Source organism: Microcaecilia unicolor, chromosome 7 (genome assembly GCF_901765095.1).
Source record: "Microcaecilia unicolor chromosome 7, aMicUni1.1, whole genome shotgun sequence".
NCBI lineage: Eukaryota > Metazoa > Chordata > Amphibia > Gymnophiona > Siphonopidae > Microcaecilia > Microcaecilia unicolor.
This window is the reverse complement of record NC_044037.1, coordinates 48,004,273-48,018,295: the sequence shown is the minus strand read 5'-3', so window position 1 is coordinate 48,018,295 and position 14,023 is coordinate 48,004,273. Positions and strand designations below refer to the sequence as shown.

The 14,023-nt window shown below is 45.1% G+C and overlaps 1 protein-coding gene across 1 annotated transcript in view; it reads left to right on the top strand.

Moving 5' to 3' along the window:
* DOCK11 (dedicator of cytokinesis 11) overlaps positions 1 to 14,023 on the top strand; it is a 292,220-nt gene that overhangs the window by 135,378 nt on the left and 142,819 nt on the right. The window contains 3 exon segments of the mRNA XM_030208788.1: positions 1,221 to 1,292; positions 3,063 to 3,209; positions 7,050 to 7,133. Coding sequence (XP_030064648.1) covers positions 1,221 to 1,292; positions 3,063 to 3,209; positions 7,050 to 7,133 — 303 coding nt within the window.

Here is a 14,023-nt window from a genome sequence, read left to right as displayed (position 1 = left end):
TATCCTTGAGAAGAGATGTGCATTCATTATTCTGTTCTGTTAGTGTTTTGTAGACCACCAGCTTTCCCAAGGGTTCGTAGTAGTTAATAAGATAGATGACCTACTCAATTGAGGGATACACACATTAAAAAAGATATATTATTTTAACATAAGAATTCATAAGGGGTTTAACCTATCTAATATGTATCAGTATATCTCTTGTAAATTTATTGCTCAAACAAAATACATTTTCAAAACCTTCCTAAAAGATAGATATGTCAAGCTTTTAATTTTCAGAGGGAGCTCATTCCAAATTTTGGGCCTTGGAATGGGAGTGAGTTCACATAGATAGTCCTTAAGCATATGTTTTTAAAGGTGGAATAAACCTATTTGCAAAGTGCAAGCAAAAAAAAGTAGTACGCCCAGATGTAGGAAGTGTAAGTAAATCAACCAAATCCTCAGAATTCAGGCCATGAAGTGATTTAAAAACTAAACAAGCTATTTGAAATCCAACATCGAACGGTTAACCATGTAGATGATCATAAAAAAAAGTTGCAGAATCAAATCATTTCTTATTGAATATTAGTCCAACAGCTGTGTTTTGTATATCTTCAGGGGTCCTTTTACTAGGGTGCGCCGAAAAAAATGGCCTGCACTGGTTGTAGACTCATGTTTTAAACGCACACAAGTCCATTTTCAGCGCACACTGCAAAAAAGGCCTTTTTGGGGGGGGTCGAAAATGGACGTGCAGCAAAATGAAAACTGGTGCGCATCCATTTGGGCCTGAGACCTAGCGGTAAGGTCTCACGCATTAACCAGGCGGTAATCGTCAGCGCTCGTATAATGCCGATTACCGCCTGGTTAGTGCCGCAATGCCATAAAATTTCCGTGTGGCGTAGTGGATGCGCGTAAAAAATGAATTACCACCCGGGCCACTTGGTAGCCAGGCAGTATTTCAAAATTGGACGCACTGTAGGACGCGCGTACATGCTACGCAGCTTAGTAAAAGGGCCCCCTCAGTTTTTTTACATGCCTTAAATTAGTTTGCATACAAAATCAAGATAATGTAACATACAGCTGATGTGAAATATAAAAAAATGTTCAAAATTGGGCAAATGGCTTGTATGAATGGAGACTTTTCCCTGTGCATATCTCTGTTCTTGAGGGTGTTTGTGATTCACTGTTGTGTAGTTTTTATCTTATTTTGTTTACATGGAACAATACATTCTGGTTTGTTTTAGTATTCCTGGTTTTTCTTTGAAGCTCTGGCAAAGTCAATGGCACTATACCTGTTAGAAGAAAACAAAATTAAGGTAAGGAAGACAATGCAATGCATTTTTCTGTAAATATCTTTTATCTAACCCTGGTCGCTTCTCAGGTCCAAGCACAGAGTCTGAACAATTTTCTACCGATGATCCTTTTTCTTTGCCTTGGACCGAGTTGTGAACCTGTATAGTAGAAAGGGTTAACAACCCTGTATGTATAGTGTATTATTGCTTCTTTCCTGGTCTAAGAACTCTTAGCATGCTTAGATGTAGAGACCAGTGATGTAATGATTGTTTATATAGCTAATCATTGTATATATCTTAATCATTGTAGGTTTTAGCACCTCTAATAAAGGTCTCATTTACCTAATCCAAAGAATCCACAGTAATTATTGAGTAGTCTGTGTTAGTGAGACAGGCTGTAAATCCATAGCAGTACACACCCTTCCCTCTAACACCCTTCCCTCTCAGGCCCTTTCAGAGGAGGCTGAAGCCACAACCTTTGGCAGAGCAGGAGGATTAAACTTCATGCTGAAAATAAGGGGCTTGATATTCAGCTGGTGGCGATGAACATTTGCTCACCGCTGATGGAGTTATTCCCAGATATTCAAAGCTGGGACCTGTCCAGGCTTTGGATTTGAACATCCAATTATTTTTTCAGCCAGCTAACACATAACCACTTAAGTCAATATTCAGCACTTCAGCAGCCATGGGCTAGCGCATAAAGATGGCACAGACTTTTATGCGGTCCCATTTATGTTCTAAACCTGGCTGCTTAGGGGGGGATTCGATATATGATGTCTAAAAAGTCTTTGTGGAAAATATTTCCGCCTTACCGTGTTCTATAAGCAGCGCCTAGATTTAGGCGCAGTATATAGAATACGCGTAGCTGGTATCTCAGTGTTTCCATTTACACCAACGAAATGTAGCGTAAATCCCGGCACCTAGATTTAGGTGCACTGAGCCATGTTCTGTAATTGCATGCGTAAATTTTGGAATGCCCATTTCCCCGCCTATAACCACGTCCTTTTTTGCCTGCCCGCATTAAAATTTAGGCGCACTGCATTACAGAATAAACCTGGTGATTTGTGCACGTAAATTCTAATTATTGTCGATTATTGCTCATTATTGCTTGTTGAGTGTTGCTAACAATGCTGATTGGCTTGTTAAGCCAATTAAGTTACATGTGCAGTTATAGAATCCACTTGGATTTTGGCATGGGACGCTAGGTGCCCTATATAGAATCCTGGGGTTAAAGACTGAATATCAGCACTTAAGCGGCCAAGTGCCGACTCTGCCCCTGGAACGTCCCCAACATAGCCGACTTTGAGTTAGGTGCTAACCACGAAGTTCGGCAGCACTTAGCCAGTTAAGTGCCACTAAAAATTAGCGGCTAGCCACGACCAATCAATTTAACTGGTCAGCGGCCAGTTAAATCACTTTGAATATGGACTAGTTGATACATTGATAAAGAAAATATCCAATAAAATCCTGCACCCTTTGTGTCATGGAAAAATAGAACTAGGCTAGTAAAATTAGCAGTTTGTTGTTTCTACTGAATTACTAGCCTTTACGATAGCTGTACAAATATCCTACAGTCTAATGTGATACTGTCACCTAATTCATACATTAATTACTGTCAGACATGTAGAAAACAATTGGCTGAGTAATTTCCCTGGGTCACCAGACAGCTAGCCACAAGTATGAATGAAACCTTGCTGTCAATACCAATGAAATTGTGATCCATGTCTGAAGGGTATTATGGGTTCATGCCAGTTATGTATGTCCATCTAATGCTTGTATGTATTTTCTCTTTAGGTGCCAAGAACCCAGAGGTTTCCTGAGTCATTCCATCACGCTCTACACTCGCTGCTTCTCGCAATAATTCCTCACGTTACCATACGGTATAGTGAGATCCCAGAAGAGTCCCGAAGCGTAAACTTTAGCTTGGCCAGTTTCATCAAAGTGAGTGCTTTCTTCCACCGCTGGTATTCACATACAATTCACGGCTTCCCGACTTGAGTGGTTTGCGTAATGTAAAGAACGCACGTTAGTCATGTCTTCAAAGGCCAGGGATAATACCATCTTTTCATTATTATCTGCTCAGTGGCATGTTAACTGTTTTGGAATAATAATTGCTATTTTTATTTTAGAGGGTGCAGCGGTTCGTGCAAACAAGACTTGTAAGGTCCAAGCATTAGGGACCTGCAAGGCAGGGGCGTATCTGGACTCTGGCGGTAGGGGGGGCCAGAGTCAGAGGGAGGGGGCACATTTTACCCCCCCCCCCCCGGCGCCACCGATCCCCCCCCCCCCCGCCATTTCCGGACCCCCCCTCGCCACCAATGACACTCTCCACCCCCTCCCGCCGCCGCCAAACCTCCCCCGCTGCTGTCACTTACCTTTGCTGGCAGGGGACCCCACCCCCCCGCCAGCCGAGGTCCACTCTTCCATGCAGGCTGCAAGTTGCAATGCTTCCTGTTCTTCTGAGTGTGACATCCTGCACGTACAACACACAGGACGTCAGACTGAGTTCCAAATTCTGAGTCTGACGTCCTGCATGTTGTACGTGCAGGACGTCAGACTCAGAAGAACAGGAAGCGTTGCAACTTGCATCCTGCATGGAAGAGAGGACTTCGGCTGGCGGGGGCTTGGGGTCCCCCGCCAGCAAAGATCGGCGACGGGTTAGTGGCGGGCGGGCGTGCGGGAGGGAGGGGGAGGTGGAGAGGGGTCGATGGTAGGGGGGTCCAGGGCGAAATCTGTGGGGGCCCAGGCCCCTGTGGCCCACGCAGATATGCCCCTGCTGCAAGGTCACCTTAGCACAGTTTTCTTCACCTTGCCCTTGGGACACAGTTAACCAGTCAGGGTTTTGGGATATGTATGAGAGAGATTTCCATGCCTCCATTATATGCAGATATATGTGATGCATATTTATTGCTAGTCAAAATCATTTAGTAATGACAAATAGTCTACGAGACCAATAGAAGTGCCACTGTGGAACAAATTGCCCACCAAGTTAAGACTCCAAACCTCGCCGGACGCCTTCAAAACCGGTCTCAAGACTTTTCTGTCCAGTAATGGCTTCCCTGCACACTCTGGTGGCGAGTCCGGACTGCACGGATACACACCTCCTATGTTCCTCCCCCTCCCCCATTGTTGCTTGTCTGTCTAAATTGTATTTCACTTCTTACACCCTCTCTATCTTGTCTTGTCAATGAATACCCAGAACTTTATATTGTCTAACCTTAGAATGTAAGCCACCCAGATGGGCGGGGTAGAAACCCCCTAATAATAAATTTGGATAACCTGATAACCTGACTGGCTGGGTTAAGAAACATTGCCTTTGCAGAAGCATTACGGAATGAACACTACTACTACTAATCATTTCTATAGCGTTGCTAGATGTACGCAATTCTGTACACATTATATGCAGGTACTTTCTCTGTCCCTAGAGGGCTCACAATCTAAGTTTTTGTTGTACCTGGGGCAATGGAGGGTTAAGGGGCCCTTTTACTAAGCAGCGGTAAGCTCTCCGCGGGCTTACTGTGCGCCAAAGAGGAACTACCACTGGATTACGGCAGCAACCCACCCCCAGCACGCGCTATTTCCAGCGCTACAATATATTTTCTATTTTTGTAGCACTGGTGTTTACTCGGCGGTAACCACTGTCCGGTTACCAACAGGTTAGCGCAGGAGCCCTTAACACCACCTCAATGGGTGGCGGTAAGTGCTCCCCCCCTGAAATGGCCCCAGGTAAGTGATTCAGAATCTAAGGAGCCCTTTACTAAAAGGCATCAAGCCCTAACGTGTGCGTAACACGGGAGAAAATGCTTACCTTAAAATGTGTTAAAACATTTTGCAGTATTTTCCTACTTTCCGCATGTATTTTTTTTTATAGGTTTTGGAAAGGGTGGGGAATGGGCATGGAAGCGTTATTCAGCTAGCTTCCGCTAACTGGATAACACAGATGTAACACTGAAGTACTTCCTTCCCCCCTCCCCCCCCCCCCCCCCCCCCCCCCCCCCCACTAAATAGGAGGCAATAAATGGTCCTACATTAACCTTTTGCAGGTACTGCATGTTAATGGCAACATTAGCGTACGGCCTGCAGAAAGAAAAAAAAAAAGGAAACATTTTTTAAATAGTGCCAAATTGAATCTGAGCTTAGCGCGTGGGAAAGTCCCGAATTAAGATGAGCTAAGCCTTGATTCTAATGGCCTTTAATAAAAGGACCCCAAAGTTTTGAACTTGGGGCAAAGGAGGGTTAAGTCAGCTGAGACTAATGGAAGCCAATGGATAAGACCTAATAAAGAAACTCAAGCCAGTCCAGAAAGAGAGGGCTATTTTTAAATCTGCCTTTCCAACGATGCTCAGGACAGAATACAGTACAGTACATTCTTTGGTGTTTATCCCATCCTTTTGTCTCACCCCTTGGGAATATCAGTTTAATACACTGTAACGTTTACTCCTGTCGTGCTGTCTCCTCTGTCTTCCCATGTTGCCTTTATTTCTTAATTCTCCTTAAGGTGCTGTAAACCAGTGTTTGGTAGATTTTGCCGGGTATCAAGTAATGGCAAACTATGAGCTATAATTGTATGGGCTCACTTCTACCTATGACCTGGAATACTATTATGTCCATAAATATTGACATTGCAAACATTTTATGCACAGAATGGCATTCCAGCAGATGTGTGCCAGTACATGTTCTGCTCAGACATGCATGGAGCACTAGCATGTCTGAGCACCTTCAGTGCTGAACCAGTGTGTTCTCCCAGGTTACAGCATGGGCTTTGTACAGATCCTATTTGCATACACTTTGTTTATTGTATCAGTGAGCTAAACATTTGTTGCTACCCTTGCATTAGGAAGCTGGGTTCTAAACCAGTGTTTCCTAAGTCCAGTCCTGGAGCACCCCTTGCCAGTCAGGTTTTCAGGATATCCACAATGAATATGCATGAAAGAGATTTACATATAATGGAGGCAGTGTATGCGAATCAACTTCAAACATATTCATTTTGTGGATATCCCAGTGACATAGCAAGGCCTCGACCCGGGGGGTGGGGGGGGGGGGAAACACATTTTGACCCACCTCCCCCCCACCACTGCCACCACCACATGATGGTACCTTGGCTGGTGGGGGTCGCCAACCCCCACCAGCTGAGGCGTTTGTCCCACGCTGGCTGTGTTCTCGGTCGCACCGTGCACACTTGTTTTAATGAAACTGAGCATGTGCAAAAGTGCTGCGCATGCTCAGTTTCACTAAAACGAGCATGCACAGCGAGACTGAGAAGAGCAGGGTAGGCAATGCGACGACACCAGCGCGGGACAAACGCTTCAGCTGGCAGGGGTTAGGGACCCCTGCCAGTCAAACTGGGGGCCCTAGAGCCAATTTGGGGGGGCCATGCCCCCGTGGCCCCCCATAGCTACATCACTAGGATATCCTGAAAACCTGGTACTAAAGGACCGGATTTGGGAAACACAGCTCTAAGCCATCAGCGCACAGCTCTAAAGCAAGCTTACTGCATGCCCCCCCCCCCCCCCCCAGGGTATTCTGGTGTCCAAGTTCTGAAGGGCAGCATCCAGATCAAACAATCAAGTTCCAGAACACACAACTTCCCAGATGACTTCCATGGATAACGCTGGGCAGAGTAACAAAGTTATTGTATACTTCATGCTATGATACTGATAGTGTCAACCAAGTCAAGGTGGTTTAGGTGTCCCACACTTTGGAGGTGTGTCTTAGAAATTGGCAGAGTGCTTCATGTCTTGTCTCAAATTACTTCTTTATATTCTTTAATCTCTCCTACAGCGTTGCTTGACATTTATGGACAGAGGATTTATCTTTAATCTGATAAATGACTACGTGTCTGCATTCAGTTCAAAAGATCCCAAGGTAAGATCTAAATGCAGAAGCAGCCCAGCAAATTTGGAATAGAAAACATTGCTTACAGAAAGGCTGAAAATACTTCCCCCGCTGTATGTATGTGTTGTGAAAAAACACTGTCTCCTTTGGGAATCAGTTGCTGCTTGTGCTTCCTCAGGTAGTTCCTTCCTGCAGGTTCTGAGCAATACAGATCTAGTATCAGGGTGTTTATTCCTGCAGGGCTGCATGCAAAATCCCAGTAAACCATTCCTGTCCCTTGCACATTTATAAAGTACTTTTTGGTTTGCAGCTTTTCACCGAGATAAGCAAGGTAGAACTCATTTAGAGTTCTGCCTGTCCCTGCTATCACCTGCTGTCCTCCGAGTCCAGTTTCTACATTCAACTTTGTCTTCCTTTTATTCCCTTTTATCAACCACATAGAAGAAAACCCCACAGCAGATTCATGACCTTCTGTTTTCTCTGCTGTTGACAGCTGTGTTCTGCTTTTCCTTGTGTCTGAAACATCCCTTTCATCCCCCACCAGCTCTGAGTTGTTTAACTAATGAAGGGTTCCTCTGGGACTGGTGTTACCACCAGTTTATCTTGTTTCCATCTTTCCCTTGTTCTGTGGGCATTTTCCCCTTCTGATTCTTCCCTGTCTCATTTCCAAGGGGCTATCCAGTCTCTGTGGTGCATGGAAAACAATGTTGTTCACCTGTAACAGGTGTTCTCGTAGACAACAGGACAGATAAGACACACACACTGGTGACCTCATCTGACAACAACCTGGATAGAACTGATCTCCCAGAGATCAGAACTTAGTGTAAAATTCTGGGCATGTGTGGCTCTTCCCTCATATACTTGCCTCATTATTGCCTCAGTTAATTCCAAAACTCAAAAGGTTGAAGGAACTCTCAGGCAGTTGTTTTCCAAAGACAACAGGAAAAATTATATACCTTATCATTCCTGTTGAGGAATGGATCCTCAGGAGCTTAGTCGAGATCGGGTGCCAGAGCCGGTGGTTGGGAGGCAGGAATAGTGCTGGGCAGACTTATACGGTCTGTGCCAGAGCCGGTGGTGGGAGACGGGACTGGTGGTTGGGAGGCGGGGTTAGTGCTGGGCAGACTTATACGGTCTGTGCCAGAGCCGGTGGTGGGAGGCAGGGATAGTGCTAGGCAGACTTATACGGTCTGTGCCAGAGCCGGTGGCGGGAGGCGGGGCTGGTGGTTGGGAGGTGGGGATAGTGCTGGGCAGACTTATATGGTCTGTGCCCTGAAGAGCACAGGTACAAATCAAAGTAGGGTATACACAAAAAGTAGCACATTTGAGTTATCTTGTTGGGCAGACTGGATGGACTGTGCAGGTCTTTTTCTGCCGTCATCTACTATGTTACTATGTTGTCTTCAGAAAATGCCTTTTACAGGTGAGTAGCATTGCTTTTTCTTCTCACAAGCAGGCATTCGAGTAGGTGACTCCCAAATTTAGGGCTGCTTAGTCTTAAATTGTCTTAGTCTTTTGAGCAGCCCACACAGTCAAATGTGAGAGCTGATCAGTCATAAAGAAAGATTGGTGCTGAAGCATGGTCCAAACAGTAATGTGTCATGAAAGTACAAAGAAAGGACCAGGTGGCTGCTTTGCATATGGTATTCAGCAAGGTAGATTTAAGGAAGACCACTGTGGCAGCAGTAGCTCTAATGTGACAAGACTTGACCTTGGAGCTGAAAGGAATATCCACTTTCTCCTAGCAGAGTTGTATACATGAAGCCAACCAGTTTGCTAAAGTTCTTTTCGCAACCAGTTCTGTTTGGATTGAATGAAATGCAACACTGAGTCTATTTTCTAAATGATCCGGTTCTTTTTAAGTAGCAGTCGAGAACCCGTTTACAGTCTACAATATGAAGGACTTTCTTGCAAGAATTTTCTAGGTGTCTAAAGAACAACTTTTGGTTCAATGCTTGGAGTTCACTTACTCTCCTAGCTAATGTGATTGTTACTAAGAAGAGCACTTTCCTAGTTAGGATATTCAGGAAACTCTGCATCTAGAGATTCAAATGGAGACTTCATGAGTGAAGCAAGGACTAAATTTAAGTCCTATGGTACAGGGGATTTACATACTGGAGGAGACCTTTTGAAAAATGAGCCACTGTGTTCAATGGCGATGCTAGAAGGTTACCCACTCGAGCGTGATAAGCAGACAGCACATTGAGGTGTACTAATATAGAAGATGTTTTAAAACCAAAATGGTGCAAGTGGTATAGATAGTACAGTGTAATCATAGGACACATAACAAGGTTATGACCATTAGAAAAGCAATCTCTTTCTCTTGAAAGCATATATTCACTTGGAGGCATATTTTCAAAGCACTTTGGGAGGCTAAGTTCCATAGGTTTCTATGGAACTTTGGGAGGCTAAGTGCTTTGAAAATGAGCCTCTTGGTGGAAGATTAGTGAGCAGCAATGATGATGTCCTGAATAGGTTGTGGAACACACAGAGCAGAGACTAGCAACTACTCATTTGTAGTATCTGGATAAAGAAGATGGCCCTCCTGTTGAGCTGTCAGTTCTGGAAATTGGCGCAGTTTGTAAAGAAATGGAAATGCTAAACTTTGGAGAAGAGGGAACGAGTTCTGTCAAAGGCAATAAGGCACTTATGTAGAACTCTCAGTATGAAAGGAATTGGAGGATAAGCATAGAGGAATGACCAAACCCATGGAAATGCCAGGGGATCTGGAGCTAGATGTAGAGAGGAAGGAAGAACGGAACTGTAGAGCTTTGCCTTCAAAAAAGATCAATCTGAGTTGCTCCCCCACTCCTGAAGGAGGGAACTCGTTTGTATGGAAGAACTATTCTAAAGGACAAAGCACACTGCTGAGCTTGCCAGCTAACTGATTCTGTAATCCGTTTGAATAAGTGTCCTATATCTATATGCAGTAGACTATATTAATTGCATAGAAAGCCTGAGCTGCCTTGATTGTTCACATGAAACACTGCTACTTTTTTTTTTTTTGTTACATTTGTACCCCGCGCTTTCCCACTCATGACAGGCTCAATGCGGCTTACATGGGGCAATGGAGGGTTAAGTGACTTGCCCAGAGTCACAAGGAGCTGCCTGTGCCTGAAGTGGGAATCGAACTCAGTTCCTCAGTTCCCCAGGACCAAAGTCCACCACCCTAACCACTAGGCCACTCCTCCACTCACGTGACTATCCATCTAACATCTAAGTCAACACAGAGGTACTATGAAAACAGTAACGGAAGACCTGTAGGGCATAGGAGAATGCCTTAAGTTCTAAATGATAAAGAGTTGTCTCATTGGGAACGCTGATTGTTGCAATAAAGCTCAATCTTGGGTTAGGGCATCTATAATCAGGATTAACTGGAGTGCCCACTGTTAGGCTGGATTTGTGCATCCACCACTACAACATGGGTCAGAGCTGAGAAAATGGGTACAATATGGACAAGAGAGGTTTGGATCATTGGGTCCACTAGAACTTGAGATCCCATTGAGGATGTCACATATTTAGACAAGCTGAAAGTGTGACATGAACAGCTGCAGCTGTGCGCCCCAGCATTTGTAAATAAGCTGTAGTTGTGACCTTGGGTGCTGACTGTATGTTGCAAATGTGGGGAAAACCACTAGAGTAGAAAGAACACCAAAGTCCCACAGAGACACAGCAAGACAAAGAGTGGGAACTGGATCTGGCTCTTCAAAACAGACCAAGGACGCTTCAATATAAATTATAATTATATATATATAATTATAACTTAGATTGATTTGTCCTTGATGTTGCAAATGTGGGCCTTGAGCATTTGAATTCTGTCCTCTGGAAGAGATGCTCTGGGCAATATCCAAGACTACTCCTGTATATGAGATGATATTAGTGGGATGTAGTATGGACTTCTGAAAGTTACTAAGAAATTCCAGAGACTGAAGAAGAGCTGTTGTTTTCTCCAAGAGGGTGAAGGCTTGTGATTCTAATTGTGCTACAAGAAGCCATTCATCCAGTGGCGTAGCTACAGGTGGGCCTGCGGCCCACCCAATTTGTACTCTGGCCCACCCAATATTGTGGCTCTCTTGCTGTGGTTGGTGGGAATCCCCAAACCCCACCTGCTAAAGATTTCCTCCTCAGGCAGCCAATGCCTTTCCAAACGGGAGCTGGCACCACACACCGGCCCCTCTGCACATGCTCAGTTTTCACCAGGCGGAAGCACTGAGCATGTACGGACTACTGTCAGTGGCATCAGCTCAAGTCAAGTGCTGCCAGCTGCTGTTTGGAAGAGTACTGGCTACCCGAGGAGGAGTAAAAGATCAGCTGGTGCAGTTAACGGATCCCCACCAGCTCAGGAATTTAATATTTTGCGTTTGAGGGTAGGGAGAGAGGCTGAATGTGGTGAGCACAGTGGGGGGGGGGGGGGGGGGGGGGGGCAGGATGGGCTGAATTCTGTGCCCATCCATTTTGGGCTCAGGCCCACCCAAAATTGGCTGTCTGGCTACGCCCCTGCATTCATCTAGGTATGGGAAAACTAAATTGCTTTGATTATGGAACTGTACAGCTGCCATCACAAGACACTTTGAGAACACCCAGGAGGCCAACCCCCCCCCCCCCCCCCCCCCACTAAAGGGAAGGACTTTATTTTGGAAATGGTTGGATTGAAGAGTAAACCCTGTAATAAGGATGGGTTAGAATATGTATACTTGCTTCCTTGAGATCCCGAGTACACATCCAGCCCTCTTTGTTAAGTAGAAGAATAGAAGGAATAGTGGCCATTCAAAATTTTGCCTTTAGGATCATCAAAAAGAACATAGCAATTTTGGTTTTAACCGGAGGGCTTTGCTTCACGTCATTTTGGGTGAGTGGAAAAAATAAAACTGAAGAGCTCAGAACTTTACACTAAGTTCTGAGCTGTGGAACAGCATTTTGGGCCTGACGCCTTCAGATGATATCACCCACTTGTGTACCTGTTTGCCGATGGAAAATGTAAATTCTGTCACAACACATGTATCTATATATCGCTATAGATATGTTTTAGAAGTTCATATTGTGCTTGTTTTTTGTTTATATTTTGGATTATGTATGTTGTTTTGTTACCTGCCTTGGATAAAGGGGGGCTATAAACCCTAAACCATAAGCAGGTAATATAATTTAGTGTTAAAAGTTTTGTTTTAGTTAGCATACTGCTTTATGTTTGATTTATTCTTACTGTACACTGCCTTGAGCGAATTCCTTCAAAAAGTGGTAAATAAATCCTAATAAAATAAATAACAGAGAAAGGAGGCAGAGTTATTTAAAGCCCTCCTGCTTGGTTAGTAGACCTGTGGATACTTGTAACATTTTTAGCTTCCTTGGAAAAAGAAATAAGCCAACGTAAAACAGATCCACTACAAATCATCTGTCATCTGCAGTAAAAGTGAATGTGCAATGTCCATATTTGAGAGGGGCATATTCATGTGTCTTTTCTTTTCAAAGTCATTGTTATACAGAAATTTAGCACTCTGTCAGTAACTTCTGATACTTCTCCTTGCTGAAGGAGAGTTGAATGACAGTCTCTGTGGAGCTTGCAAAAATTAAACCAATTTATCCTTGATGTGCTCTGACACTATATTATGACATGTCCACCATAGTTGTTGTGCTGTGATTGGTGCAGAAAAGATCTAGTGGTTATAATGAAAAGAATTCACTTGCCCCGGAGCCATCCGGTATCTCTCTGACCACTCGTATATAAAATGGTGAACCTAAGGCCTTTGGCTTCCTGTCATGTCGTGGAAATAAGAGGCAACAAAAAGTTGAAGGTGAAAAGGAAGGAGAGCGATTTTGGATATTCAGCTGGTCACTTTCTATGCTGGGCTATGTCCAGGCACCAGCATTAAATATTGGGCGCTTCAGTTAGTAGCCGCCGGAGCTTATGCAGGTTCCAGCCGATATACAGTTGGGACCCATATAAGACACTTATGAGGGCCCCAGCTGAATATCGACCAGGATTCGCATAAGGGATACAGGTGCCTTCTGCTCTCCCGCTTCCTCCCTCCCACCCCCAGAAGCAGAGGAGCAGCCCCTTGCCTCCCAACCTTCCCCCCCCCCCCATTGAGGGTAAGAAGGGATGACCGGGCCCATCCCCCACCCCTTCCACCTTCATAGGCACCTATGGGCCTACCTTGACGTGTCCAGGCAGTCTACTGAGGTCCAAAGGGCAGGAGCGATGCCCATTTGCTCTTGCCCGTGGCAGCTGCCTCCTTAAAATGAACTCTAGCAACCTATGTGTCTTTATAAGATACTGGCCTAAGCAGCAGAATCATGTCTGCCTTGCAGGTGTCGACACTTAATAACTGCTCCTGAGTAGGTGTAAATGCCCGTGCTTATTCTAGTAAGCCTATAGATTAGCTAATTTTTAAAGCTACACACTGTCGCGTCCCTCACCTGTTCGGCGCTCCTTCCGGATAGTCCACTCCCCTGTTCCTCATAGGGGTGGACGAGTGTCAACCAGAGTGGTATCACACTCCTTCCTCTCTGCTCTTGGCGGCGGCCATCTTGGGAGGCTCAGTCGGAGCAGTGCCTGAGCAGCGGCCATCTTGGATGGCTCATGACAGCGACCATCTTGGGAGGCTCAGTCAGAGCAGTGCATGAGCAGCGGCCATCTTGGATGGCTCATGATGGCGGCCATCTTGATAGGCTTTTTCTTGCTAGTTCCTGGAGAACAGCCAATGAGGTTCCTCACCGTTCACCTGTGCCTAGGTTTCTCTGATGGGAGGACTATTTAAGGCTGTTTTTCCCCTCAGTAGTTGCTTCGGCTTCTACTTTGGTGGATTCTGTGGCGAGTCTCCTGACAACAGCTTTCCGGACCTGACCTCTGCTGGAATCTGATTTATCTCTGCTCACTGCCTGCTCTGATCCCTGCTGGAACTTGACTACGCTTTGTTTGCTGC